The sequence below is a fragment of the Gastrolobium bilobum genome, unplaced genomic scaffold, assembly GCF_033153095.1.
Source record: "Gastrolobium bilobum isolate Gb01-03AN ecotype WA unplaced genomic scaffold, APGP_CSIRO_Gbil_v1 utg1221, whole genome shotgun sequence".
Lineage (NCBI taxonomy): Eukaryota > Viridiplantae > Streptophyta > Magnoliopsida > Fabales > Fabaceae > Gastrolobium > Gastrolobium bilobum.
In genome coordinates, this window is record NW_026897257.1 from 1,717,152 (window position 1) to 1,731,468 (window position 14,317).

General features: G+C 31.9%; 2 protein-coding genes across 2 annotated transcripts; both read left to right on the forward strand.

Annotated features, from left to right (window-relative positions):
• The first annotated feature begins 311 nt into the window (after nt 1–311).
• On the forward strand, nt 312–4,903 carry LOC133305308 (putative transcription factor bHLH041). Its single transcript, XM_061505478.1, has 8 exons — nt 312–427; nt 538–663; nt 804–909; nt 1,020–1,034; nt 1,137–1,199; nt 1,333–1,986; nt 2,394–2,783; nt 4,820–4,903. The coding sequence occupies exons 1-8, from the start codon at nt 312–314 to the stop codon at nt 4,901–4,903; spliced, it is 1,554 nt and encodes a 517-aa protein (XP_061361462.1).
• A 3,399-nt stretch (nt 4,904–8,302) lies between these two features.
• Nucleotides 8,303–9,322, forward strand: LOC133305470 (uncharacterized). The gene is made up of 3 exons (XM_061505699.1): nt 8,303–8,365; nt 8,468–8,707; nt 8,780–9,322. Exons 1-3 carry the CDS (start codon nt 8,303–8,305, stop codon nt 9,320–9,322), a joined length of 846 nt encoding a protein of 281 aa, XP_061361683.1.
• The last annotated feature ends 4,995 nt before the right edge of the window (nt 9,323–14,317 follow it).

A 14,317-nucleotide genomic window follows, 5' to 3' on the forward strand; every position in this document is an offset into this window, starting at 1 on the left:
AAGCAGCCAGCTGCAACCATTTTAATTCTTCAATCATATATCTCTTTCTGCCAATATTTGGTTTCTTCCTTTCTTTTTTTGGGTCAATGAAGCCAAGCCACTTCTTCTATCTCCCGACCACACATCATCACACAGTACAGTACACACATATATATATAGGGATAGGGATAGGTTATGTTACAACAAAAAAAGCGATCAATTAGAATGACATATAGAATTGTAGACCAACAATATCGGAGACCAGAATATACACAAACTCCGATCTCATCATCATAATGCAAAAGACTTAGCATCAATTTTCCGTGCACCCCATGGATGACGTCTTCTCCCTCCCCGAAGTCGCCAGAACTGATTTTCTCCGCTCCTTAGTTCATTCTTTTGGCTGCGCTTACATTTGTTTGTGGCGATATGATTCCAATTTATCCAAGTATATATATACAGAGATCATTAGATATTGGTATTTGTGAATATAACTTATTTTTTATTTCTTAGGCTTGCACTTACACTTCGATCTTCTTCTTCTTCTTCTTTGTATAGTCTTTTGTTCTTCTTGGATGGTTTCTACAACGTAATAAACAACCAACCAAGCTCATCTTTGGAGAGTAGTGTATCTGAAAGGCTTTTTAACCAATATCAGCGTTTAACCTTTGATGTCAATGATGAGTAAGGCTAATTAACTTTCCTGTTCCCTGATTTTAATTTAAATTAAGATTTGTATTTTAAGTTCAGTTCTTGATCAGCATGTAAATGTTTTTTTTTTTTTCACTACAAGTTAATTTTACTTTTTTTTTTTTTTGTATTAGCTGTGTTCCTGGACTAGCTTTCAGGAACCGCCTTCCCTATCTGGAGCTGCAACAATTGGATCTTCTAAGACTTGTATCGACAGAAACACAGACACAATTCTTTCAGGTATAACTACTTTAAGAATATAGAAGACAATTAATTAATTTATTATAAAATAATGCTTATGTTTATGAAGGATACATTGGCTAAAGTGTCTCATTTTATGCTTTTTACAGGAAGCAAGGATTAAGGTTAGATTTATTGTTGAAGAAACTGAAAACACCCTCTATAGTTTGTTTCCTGAAATTGTAATATTTTGTCATTAATGCTTAATCCTTAATCCTTATTCGCAGACTGCTGTTTTTATGGGGTGCAACAAAGGGGAAATTGAGCTTGGGTTCTCGAATATATCTCCAGTAAGCAAATTAAGTATCTACTATTAGATTGATTAATTAATTAATTATGTAATTTCATTTCATTAACCAAATGATGAGTCAATATTATTAATTATTGAATTTGACATCCATAAACTTGTTATATATCTTGCAGGCTGACATTAAGACAGCACTTGGGAGTTTATTTCCAAAAGATATCTCCATACATTCCCAATCGATGGATCAGAATCCACCTTCATCATCTTCATCTTCTTTCATATCATTATCCACAGGTAGCCCAGAGTACTCATCCCTGTTGTTCAGTATTCCGGGCACTACTTCCCTGTCCCATTTTCCTGAAACCCTTGGTGTGGTTCCCACAATGCAACCTACTGTGCCAGCCTCACAAACTAGCCCACACCAACAAGCCATTCCAAGTCTTTTCCCCACACTAGAGGGTGAACATGATGCAATAATAAGAGCAATGCTTCATGTTATATCTTCACCACCTTCTTCAACTTCTCATCAGCATCAACCCCAGCAAAATTTGCCTTATACTTCAGTGATACATCCAGAAGCTACTGCTTTCAAGAGATATAGACCAAACATAACATCTCAATTGGGATTGATCAGTTTTCGGAGGCAAAGCCTGTTGAATAGATCATTTGCATTCTTTAGAAGATTAAATTTAACGAGAATGAGAGAACTCGTTCAAGCAACACATACCACTAGTGCACAGCTGCATCATATGATATCAGAGCGAAGAAGGCGTGAAAAACTCAATGAGAATTTTCAGACACTTAGAACACTGCTTCCTCCAGGAACTAAGGTATGATCTAACTTCAATTTAATTTTCTCCTGTAAGCAATGCACATGTAACTTTTTGATATGCTATTCAAAATCAAAGACTGAGATATTTGAAATTACAGTTTAGAAAGAGATAAAAAAACCTTTTCAACCCAAAAAAAAAAATTTCAAAAGTTTTTGGATTGAAATGGTTTTTATATATATACTATTATAATGATCTAGTTCAATTCTTAATATTGTCGTTTTATTAATAAATAATTAAATATTATAAAGTTTTTTAATATCAATATATTGTCTCTATTTTCAAGTTCAATGTACTTTCATGTGAGGAATCGTATTAGAGAAATATGATATAAAATATAAAACTATTAGTGTGTCTTCGCCTCACCGTTTTTGGTTGAAATGGGCTTTTGGTTTCAAATGGTTCAGAAAGACAAAGCTTCAATCCTTACAACAGCGAAGGAGACACTGAGCTCTTTGATGGCTGAAATTGAAAGGCTTAGCTCAAGAAATCAGCAGTTGATAACACTTTTGTCAGCCAAAGAAAGTACTATTAATGAAGAAAGCAAAGGTAGCTCCTCAAATGAAAGATTGCATGTTCGGGTTTCACATGTATTGGAATCTAGCTCATCAGAAGAGCAAATGGTGGACTTGCAAGTGATTGTGAGAGGAGAAAGTTCTCAAGTTGATATATTGATTCGCTTATTAGAATTCTTAAAGCGGGTTCAGAACGTGAGCTTGATTTCCACGGACGTAAACACTCATACTACAGAAGAGACAGCCATTAATCAATTAACCTTCCGGCTAAGGATTATTGAGGTATGTACCACAAAGAATAGTTCGTGAAATAATACGTAACATGTTGGAAATATTTGCCTTTTGTGTATAGCATCGATTAATTAAAAATACTAATTGTGAGGCTCTTCAAGAAGTGTTTGATTACAAGTACTACTTGTTAGAGAGGTTTTATAAATGAGAAATCATTATCTCATTTTACATTAGATAATTATATCATGTTGTTAATTTTCACATCAAAAATTGTGTCACCATTTTTTTCTTCTTTTTTTTAATAGGTGGTGGACCCCACCACATCATGTGTCTATAGTAGGAGATATCTCCAATGATATAAGAAAATAAAATCACTTTATAAATATATAAATACTGGGACACTATATATGTGCCTTGGTTAAACCAAAAGGCACTTCACCTTTGATTAACCTAGTTTTTATAACGGTCCAAACCGAATACATATGCTAGCTGGTGTACTAGAGAACGAAAATAAGAAGAAAAAAATTGTTATAATCTCATGCGTTAGTTAAGCCAGTGAAAACCAATTGTCGTGAATAGTTACTAAGTGAATGGTTTAGAGGTTTTAACCAAGGTACTTAATCATATAATATCTCTAGTTAGTGTGCACTATCATCACCTCAGAATTCATACTCAGATCTCACAATGTGACGATAAAATCAATTATCTATATTGTTAATTTAATGTTCTACATTTGAAAGGAAGCAGCTCAGAAAGTGCAGTTGAAATTGGGAAGGTGGTTTGGTTTGGTGTGCTGAGATTTTTTACTTTACGCGGATATATGTTATCGAAACTAAATATATTCAATTAACAATTCAAAAAGATGATTCTATTTTGGCAGCCATCAAAACCATCATAATAATGTATGTTCATCATTTCTAACTTTTTCTACTCTAGCATTCATAAAATATTGTACACAGATCCATCATTTATTAAAAATGAACGTTAAGAGGGTAAGAAATTATATCCAAATATAAGTTAGTTTTAAAATTTTACGTGCTTTGAAATTTAACAATTTGACTTCTTAAACTTATTAAATTATGCCATATTGCACCAATAAAAACTAACCCTAATACATATATAAAGACACCTCATGTAAGAAGTGAATATGCACAATTTGATAAATTGAAATTATTGAGTTTTTCATTAAACTTTTCTAAAATTGGTTTGTGATTGGAAGGAGTTAATTTGTTATATATATATATATATATATATATATGTATATATATATGAATTATTTATTTGTCATGTCACTTGACCGTCATGTCATCCAAAACTATGTCATTTTGCATATTTATTTTTCTTATGTAATTGATCAAAAATAGATATTATATTTCTCTCTTCTTTTATTATCATTGATCCACCTTTGTATGATTATTATTCCCTGACTGGACAAATTCTTATGTCAAGTGACTTGACATCAGATTAACCCTATATATATATATATATATATATATATATATATATATATATATATGAGTTTATCATTTTTGAAGATAAAATTATCTCCAGTAATTCTAAAATTACATCATTTTGGAAATTGAGAGAATTAATAAAGGGTGTTTTGATAAAATTCATATAACAAAAAAACAAACAATTTTTTTAAAATATCCTTCATTAATTTTCTCTTATCATCCCAATTGGTGTTTTGATAAAAGAAACACTTTTTCATATATATAAAGAATTAAGATCATTTTATATTAGGACAAATTATCCTCTCTATCTTGGTTATTCATTATATTTATATCTAATGGATCTTATTTATTAATTATGAGAGCCATTAAATACACACTGATCAATGATTAAAAATAGGTATAAAATCTCTTGAGTTTTCCTAGAAAAAAACTCAATTACTCAAAGGCTTAATAGTGAATGGGACGAGCCTGCCTTCCTGGAAGCAGCGTGTCAGTGTGTGTGGTGTGGATATATATATATATATATTGTGAGTGTTTGTGTTTTGATTAATCAACTTAACTTTTTTCCGTGAAAAATAATGGCCAAAATGGTCAACTTATTGTGAAAAATAATCATCATTTTTCTGTTTGCAGGGAAGTGAATGGGACGAGTCTGCCTTCCAGGAAGCAGTTAGAAGAGTTGTTGCTGACCTGATACAATGGCAACTGGACCAATAGTTATCATCCACATCAGCAGTTATCTTTAATTTATGATGCGTCGGCACTGCTTGATATCGTCTAGCTCTCATATTAATGCGCTTTGATTAACACATGATTCAATTTTAATGGACGAATATGCAGTTATCAATGATATTTATGTTTGCTGACACGGAGATTAGGGTATTCATCAACCGATTCAAATCGCGATAATCGAATCGAAAAATCAATAATCAAAAAACAAAAAATCGAAAAAAAATCACAAATTTTAGTTGGATTGGATCGATTTGCGGATTGGTAGATGAAAACTGATCTAATGTATTAATTTTTTTCTACTTACTTGGGTCTTTCTCCAATCATAGCCCAAAATTTTCTAAACACAAGACTCATTAACCCATCAACTAAACCCAAGAAAAAATCTAGTCACATCTCATTAATAAAATTTTATTTATGTAGAGCTTCATATCTCATTGTCCACAAAAAAAAACTATATTATCGTTTATTGATACTTTTCTATTTAAAAAAAAATTACAAAGCCAATATATGCAAAAGATGTTATTTGCACAATAATCATAAAATAAATTTTAGAGTTTTCAAAAAACCGAAAACCTATCTAATTCAGACCGAAAAAATTAGATTGGATCGGATTTGAAAAAAAAATCAAACTAAATCGATGATTACATGATCAAACCGAAGAGATTGGATCGGATGATTTTTGCTTCTAAAACCGATCTAATCCAGATCGCGAACATCCCTAATGGAGACGTTAAAATTTATTTTTTAATTAATTTAAGTACGATTTTATATTACTTTTATTAGATAATTTAGATATGATATTTATTATTAGGCAACATAATTTTTTTCTTAATAAAAAATATTTGATAAATTTTAAAACAAATGTGTTAATGGATTTTTTTATTTATATTCATGTGCCACAACTGTACATGATTATTCATTGCAAATCATTTTGGATTTGTTAGGATGCTTAGAGTTAAAATTTTACATTTTCCATACTATATTTCTAATTATATGCCATCAATAGAGATTGCAATTCAACTACTTTTCTTATCATTTTTGTGTTTGTGTGCTCTATCTATATTTCAAAGTTAAATGTATAAATGAAGGGTAATATTTTTCTTATATTATATAAAGAAAGTATTTTTTTATACTCACATTTTTTAAATGAGTTCCATTAAAAAAAATTCTTTCACTTTCAACTTATTTTCTCTCTTGTTTATTATTTGAATAAAAATAATATTTTTTATGCAACATAATAAAAATAGCGAAAAGTGAGTGTCATTTTAAAAGATGTAAAGTTGGGTCATTTTAAGAGGGAGAAAGAAATAGATAAAGGAAGAGAGAGAGTTGAAAAAAAATAAAGATGTGGATCTCACCTCTTTGTGAGAATGAAATAATATAAATTGTGTCATTTAAAAAGACAAATACTTTTCTCATAAAAATATTATCCATAAATGAATTTTCTGTGTTGCCTACATTGACGCCAATTATGGAAGGGCGATGACCAGCACCCCTCTTACAAAGAAAAAAGGTTGACTTTTGTTATCAAAAAAAAAAAAAAGATTGACTTCAGAACACAGTATAATGACGGAAAAATAATGGGATTTATTCTTTTAAGATGTGGACGCCTTTTAATAATTTCTTTTTTTGGTGAACGACGCCTTTTAATAATTAATTGTTAAGAGGCGGGACTAAGATTAAGGAATTTTATTTTTCATCTCAATTATTAATTTTCATATATCTAATAATTATAATTTATTGAATATAATTCATCAATTAATTTTTTTTCTTTTTATTTTTCTTTTTTTGAAAATTTCTTATAATTTATAACCAAGTAATTGTTCAGATTTGAAATAAATTTTTTTAATTTTTTCAACCCAGCAAAAGCCAACATCCATAGAGTAGCGGTTTGGATTCGGCTGCCAGGCATTTCGCAGGAATTTTGTGAGTATCCCTTTCTTCTTCATCTTGGTAATGTTGTAGGGAGAGTGCTCAAAGTTGACAAAACTACCTTTACTGGAGATAGAGGTACGTTTGCAAGATTATGTGTGGATCTGGACCTTTCAAAGCCTTTGAGAGGTGAATACTATATAGAGGATGATCTGTATAGAGTGGAATATGAAGGGCTTTTCTTAATTTGTCTAAAATGTGGCCGTTATGGCCATAATATTGAGTCTTGTCTTGAATTACTTAAACAGAACCCCAATGCTACCACCCCTGGTACAGCTGAGAAGGAGGCATGGTCTCAAACCCTGTGCAAGGCCTTGGTCCTTGGATGGTTGTCCAAAGGAAAAAGAAAGCTCACTCTCCGGCAGGCCAAAAAGATAACTCGGATCCAAGAAATTTTGGCATAAATTTATCCAATAAATCTCCTTCGATGAAAGCCACAACTGATATTGGTAAGGAGAATGGGAAAAAGCCTCTGAACCCTTCCCTAGTCAGAGGGCCTGCTGCTAAGAGCATTATCTCTAACAAAGAGAATCTGATGAGTTCTCAACAGAATCATCAAGCCTCTTCTAGTAAAAAGTATGTTCCCATTGTGCATGGGAATGGTATAAAGAAGAGAGGTCAAAAGGATCAGTCTATGAGTAAGGTGGATCCTCCTTCCACTTCTACTTTTATATTTACAGCAGATGTTGCTAATGAAAGTAAGCCTGATTGTTCAAAGCCTAATGCTACTCAGAAAGTTGATAATAGGAAGGAACCCCTGCCTCTGGCTAAGTCAAAGAATGCTACCTCCTCTGATGAGCCCATGCCGAACCATGAGGAAGCTAGGAAGGGGGATTCTTTCTCTGTAGTCTCCAAAACCAATAGACTTCATCAGATGGAGGTTGAATACAAAACTGATCCACCTGATGAAGCTATGGAAAATAGTGCAGAAGCTTGTTGTCCGAAGAAAATTGTGATCATGGGGGAAGCCAATAGTGGGAATGTCCCTGAAAAGATGGATGAAAGTCACTAGGAACTTAGCAATCCTAGACCCCCAAATCTTGTCCAATGAACTGCCTAGTATGGAATTGTAGGGGTGCAGCTAAGAAAGCCTTTAAAACCACCCTGTGTAATTTCATCAAGAGGTATAAAGTTGGGTTAGTTGCAATTTTAGAACCCAGAATAAGTGGTGTGGCAGCCCTGAAAAAAATAAAACAGCTTGGTTTTAAGAATTACTTGATAGAAGATGCAGTGGGTTTTGCAGGAGGTATTTGGATTCTTTGGAAAAGTGATTGGTGCTCTATCACTCTTCTAGAGAAAAGTAATCAAATGATCCATTGCTTTGTTTCTTGCACTACTGGTGAAGTCTTTTATCTTTCGATTATTTATGCTAATCCTAAAGAGGATGTTCGATAAACCCTCTGGATGGATATGGTAAGAATAAGAAGGAATATTATTGGTCCCTGGGTTATGATGGGGGACTTTAATGAGATTGCGTCTTCAAGAGAGAGAAAAAAGGGTGCTCTTGTGAATTTGGTTAGGTGTAACAAGTTTGCTAACATTTTGAATGATTGCAATGTGCTGGATTTGGGGTGTCTGGGCTCTAACTTTACCTGAAGAGGCTCGAAATGGCTGCAGTTAGATAGAGTTTTTAAAAGACTTGATCGTGTATGTGCCAACGCTGAATGGAGAACAACTTTTGATGAAGCCTCTATCAAAGCTCTTCGTAGGCTAAATTCTGACCATAATCCTCTCATTTTAGCTTTGGAGCCGCAAGATAAGTCTTGGAGGGAGAGGCCTTTCAAGTTTCTGGTTGCGTGGCAAGAGCACGTGGATTTCCCTTCTTTCCTTCTTAATACTTGGTGCCCCCATTCTCAGGTTAACTCTTGTCTGACCAAGCTTGTTGAGCCCATTAAAAGATGAAATAAACAGGTCTTTGGCAATATTCAGGGGAGAAAAGAATTTTTGATTAATAAGCCGCAACAGGTCCAATTTAGTCAAAGTCAGTCCACTGATGAATCTCTTCATGATGTGGAAAGGAGAATCCATACAGAGATCAATTGGGTTCTTGAACAAGAAGAGGCTCTTTGGTTTCAAAAAGCTAGATGTAAATGGATTGAAGATGGGGACCGTAATACTAAATTCTACCATACTTCTACTATAATTAGAAGGGCCAGAAATAGAATTGTGGAACTAAAAAATGATGAGGGGCATTTCATTAGAGAGGAAAATAACTTGATGAAGTTAATTCTGAATTCTTATTCCACTCTATTCACTGAAGATGTCCCAGATAGACGTTGGCATAGTACTAATAATTCCTGGCCTGAAATTAGTGAATCTGATTTCCTAGTTCTGAACAGGAAAATCTATAACAGGGATATTAAGGATGCCTATTTTGATATGGGAGCTTTAAAAGCCCCTGGTCCTGATGGGTTCCCGGCCTTATTTTTTCAGAAAATTGGGATATTGTGGCTAACCAGACTTATGACTTAGTGAAGCGGTTTTGGTCTAGTCCAGAAGGCTTGAAGGAGATAAACAAGACTTTATTGGTGCTGATTCCAAAGCTAAACAAACCAGAAAGAATAGCTCAATTCAGACCAATAGCTCTGTGCTCTGTGTTATATAAGGGAATCAGTAAATTAATTGTCAGTAAGCTCAAACCTCTGCTCTAGTAACTCATTTCTCCTCATCAAGTCAGCTTTGTTCCTAAAAGAAACATCCAGGATAACATTGTGATAGCTCAAGAAATGGTTCATTCTATGAGTAGAATGAGATGTGATAGGGGTTTTCTTGCAATCAAGATTGATTTGGAAAAAGCTTACGACCGTATATCGTGGAGCTTTATTCATCAAGTGCTGTTGGAAATTAAACTTCCTACTCATCTGATTAATTTAATCATGCAATGTATATCTTCAACCGAGCTAGATGTTCTCTGGAATGGTGCTAAAGCGGGCTCGATTACTCCTAGTAGGGGTCTCCAGCAAGGGGATCCTATTTCCCCTTATATTTTTGTCTTATGCATGGAAAAACTATCAGACATTATAGCTGATGTAGTGGATAAAAAAGCTTGTCCGATTTGTAACTGCTTGTGGTTTTGGAGGAATGCTACAGCCCATGAAGCTGATTTTAAAAGGCCAAGTAACCTTGCTGATTACATCCGAAACTGTCTAGATGAATACATTTCATCTAGAAACCATAAAACTTGTAGAGCTATCTTCCATCCAACATTGTCTTCTGCCTCCTTTTGGTCCTGCCCTTCGCAAGGTTCGATTAAACTCAACATTGACGGGGCTATACAAGGAGATAGGGCAGCTTGTGGTGGTCTATCAGAGACTCCAACGGCACCTGGCTAGGTGGTTTTTCTTTTTTCTTGGGGTCTTACTCTCCTTTGCTGGCAGAAATTTGGGCTATTTTTCATGGTCTTACTTTTGCTTGGGACAAAGGTTGGAGAAAGGTTGAAGTGGAGACTAACTCCTTATAAGCTTTATGCTCTCTTACCATATCTGGTAATAATTCCCGTAAGCTTCCTTTGGTAGCTAAGATCCGGGGTTTACTTCATAAAGACTAGTCCGCTGATTTTTCTCATTTTCCTAGATCATCCAATAAGTGTGCTGATTGGATGGCTAAGGAAGCTCTCAATAATTGTTTTGGTCTCACTGTTTATGTTTCCCCTGATCAGAGATTGCTTCCTTTGCTAGCAACGGGCATTTTGGATCCTGGAGAAGACTTGGGACTGATTTAGTGTTTTCTCTTAGTCTTCTTTTTGCTGTTTTTTGATGGTTTGTTTTTAGTTCTCTGTTTTTCTATTTTGCTCTGGGGTTGTAGCCCCTTTGATGTACCCAAAAAAAAATCGTTTCCTAATTATTAATATTTTTTCCAGTATCACACTTATTTAGATTTCAAATATAATTATAATAGACTAATTTTATATTTATATACTTTAATTAAATAGAATATGTAATTTGATATTGACTATTAAATATTGAATCTAAGATGGTCAGATTAAGCTATAAATGACTTATTATCCTTAAATCATGCTATATAGTGAGAAAACTTCCTCTAAAATGTCAATATTTTCTTAAAAATAATGGCATAAAAGAATCTGCCAAAATGATGAGTCTCTAAATAACAACCCACAGTGGGTTTGGTGATTTTAATTCATCTATTACTGTTAGTACTTCAATTCCATTGCTAAGGTTAAGATGCGTATTCTACCTTATATAACTTTTATATTGAGAGAATTCGTTTTTTTTTTTTCTCCTTTTGTGGATAGAAATTTCGTTTTGTTAGCTGAATTTTCTTTGTGGAAAATCGGTAGGTAACTTTTGAGGCAGCGGCTTTGACCCTCGATCTCAAGGAAGAGGTTCAAAGCATTCAACAAAATTTCAGACTGTTTTCGATTTCGGTTTTCTTTTTTACATTTCAAAGATCTGCACCTAATCCGTAGAATATTAGGAAAGTTGTGGCCACAATTTGTTTATAGTCCTTTTTTTCCCAGGAATTCTTTAAAAAATATATATAATTATGTATTACGAGTAGTATATAGTTATAACAAATATAAAAAAAAAATATTATAATTATATATTACTGTAGTACATAACTATTATTTTTTTCAAAAATTCCTAACTATATATTACTTGTAATATATAATTATTTTTTGTTACAGAAATTCATGTAACATGAGAATTTTTTTTGCTTTGTTTTGTTTATAGGCTTTTAAGTCTCTAAATTATGGGACTGACTATTTTTTAAAAAAAAATAAAATATATTAACACAGTTTTCAATGTGTGCATGAAGCAATTAATTTCTGGTGCAACATGAGAAACTAATTGTTCTTTGCTTATTACAAAGAGAAACAAACAAGTTTTATTATCGAAAAATGTAATTGAATCATTTTAGGATTTATATAAAGGAAAAATATTTGTCCAATGGCACAATTTGTGTCATTTTACTCTCACAAAGAGGTGAAACCCACTTTTTTATATTTTTTTGTCCACTATCTCTCCTCCTTTATCTATTTCTTTCTCTCACTTAAAATGATACAACTTTACATATTTTATAATGATATACACTTTTCCCTTTATATATGCAAGAAAAAATGAGGATCAGAACTATCCACTAGTTGCAAAGAAAAAAAAAAAGTAAAATGAGTTAAGATATATCTACTTTTAATTTAATTTAAAAATATCATAATATTAATTTAATAAAATTAAAGAATAAGTGCACTCTTACATAATTATTTTTAAAAGCATATCCATTTTAAAGATAAATACACTCTTCCTAAGACAAAAGTAAACGTTTAAAGATAAATGTGTAATATGAGGTGAAATGAATTTCAAAAATGTATTATAAATTAATGAACGGCAAATGATTTTTGCAGCGCAGAAATCATTTATGCTGCCTCAGACACAAAATATTTGTATCTTGAGGTAGACAAATGGTTTCTACCTCAACAGAAATCATTTGTCTATATGAATGAACTAGTCATGTAGACAATTTTTCACCTTGTATCATAACTTTTTGATATGTATTTTGAACTTTTAGTATGGTAGATTAGCTCTCTTTCCCTCAAGAAGTTTAATATGTCAATATAACAGTGAGATATGAATATAAGCTCAACGGACAAAGTAACAACAAAGAGAATGAGGATACAAAATATGCCTTTTTAATGGAGAAGATGAGACTTTATAGATAGATATGATTTCCAAATGATGAGAGATGGTCATAACCATGGTAGTTAAATTAAAATTTTACCTAAAATCGGAAGAAGGATAAAAAATCATAAAACGTAAAATCTTAACGTAAAAAAAATCGTAAAATCATAAAAACGTTTGGAATTTTGATAAAATCGTTTTGATTGAAAAAAAAAAATCATAAAATCATAAAATCGTAGATTTAAATCGAAATTTTAACTACCATGGTCATAACTATTTTTGCCCTTGTAAGCTTCATTAAGGGTGAAACAAATATATTCATCTGATTCATAAGGTGTGTGTAGAAAAGTGAAACTAGATATAATAAAATAATATTTGTTTCACTTTAGGAATATAATAACAATAAATAAACCTATGTGGCTGGTTTATATTATATTATATATATATATATATATATATATATATATATATATATATAGGAAAAACATTTTCTACTAGTGTAGAAAAAAAATGTTTCCCTTCCTGTTGATAGATCGAAACTTGTGTCATCTTATTTTATTTTATTTTTGAAAAAAATGGTGGGACTCGTTTATTTTTGTATCTGCAGGGACCATGACTTACTATCAGCAACATAAAAAAAATAATGACGATATATATTGAATTTGATTATTTTAATCTAGGAGATATTTTTTTAGTTTCCCAAAATATCCTCCACTTGATACACATTCTTAACAGATCTGAATCCCATATATTCAATTAACACACGTTAATTGCACCTTTCATTTTAGAGGAGTCAAATACATAACTTATTAAAAGTTATAATTCTTGTATTATTAAATTTATTCTAAAATTTGCATGGGATTATCCCACATAATTTCGCATAAAAGAATATTAGTATTGAAGAATAAGGTTTCTTAAAGGGGCCCGATATGCTAAGTTTCAATAAACAAATAAAAAACACAATGCAGTTCCCTTTGAACACCTCTCTAAATTTATACTATGTATCTTATACAAAAAAAATGCTGATACACACATATATACAAGGATTGTTCGTGACCAATTATATAGGAATTGAAGTGAAAAAAATCAGGTCCCAAAACGGAAAGGTGACAGGCGAGGGCAGGGCATTGTGTCTCAGCAAAATATTTTCAGTATTTTGGACATATTGACCATTCAGTAGATCCTTTATTAAATATAAAAAATAATAATATATTAATACTACTCTTACCTTTATAATTATTATTTTTTATATGCTTTGCTTTTTGGTAAGGAACTACTACTCCTGTTACATTCGCAACGTGGTAGTGTCTCGGGCTCCCAGCTTCATTTGTCATTGCATAATTTTTCAAAGTTTATCTTCGACAGGTAAGATCAGAAGGTGACGTGACCAAGACTTAAAACAACCCTCTTAGAGGCAATTATTTGGACATTACCTATAACGGATTAACTAAACTGACAAGCAAAATCTGATTTTGTCATTAATTCTATTCTTTAATTTTTTTTTTATTATTAATTTATATAACAATTTTTGTAAAGAAAAAAAAAATTTAATGTATATAAATTTATTCATCAAATAAAAAGCAGAGAGAGAGAAAGAAAGAAATGAACTTATTAGAGACTGGTTTTTATTATATTTATAAGGGAAAAGTGTTTGTCATTTTAAGTGACAGAAAGTTATGTCATTTTAAGAGAGATATAGACACAGAAAATTTAAATTTTAAATTAAAAAAAATCACCTACTTTCTCTCTCCCATGATTTTCATTTTTTCATGTTTATCTCTCTCTTAAAATGACAACTTATGTCATTTAAAATGACAAACACCACCAAATGGTG

Excerpts from the sequence above, each read along its gene's own strand:
- LOC133305308 (XM_061505478.1), top strand. The coding sequence starts at position 312 with ATGGATGACGTCTTCTCCCTCCCCGAAGTCGCCAGAACTGATTTTCTC. Across the intron at positions 664-803 it reads ACCTTTGATGTCAATGATGA|CTGTGTTCCTGGACTAGCTT; the intron begins GTAAGGCTAATT and ends TTTTTGTATTAG. Across the intron at positions 1,987-2,393 it reads TGCTTCCTCCAGGAACTAAG|AAAGACAAAGCTTCAATCCT; the intron begins GTATGATCTAAC and ends CAAATGGTTCAG.
- LOC133305470 (XM_061505699.1), top strand. The coding sequence starts at position 8,303 with ATGGGGGACTTTAATGAGATTGCGTCTTCAAGAGAGAGAAAAAAGGGT. Across the intron at positions 8,366-8,467 it reads AGGGTGCTCTTGTGAATTTG|TTAGATAGAGTTTTTAAAAG; the intron begins GTTAGGTGTAAC and ends AAATGGCTGCAG. Across the intron at positions 8,708-8,779 it reads CTTGGTGCCCCCATTCTCAG|GGGAGAAAAGAATTTTTGAT; the intron begins GTTAACTCTTGT and ends GGCAATATTCAG.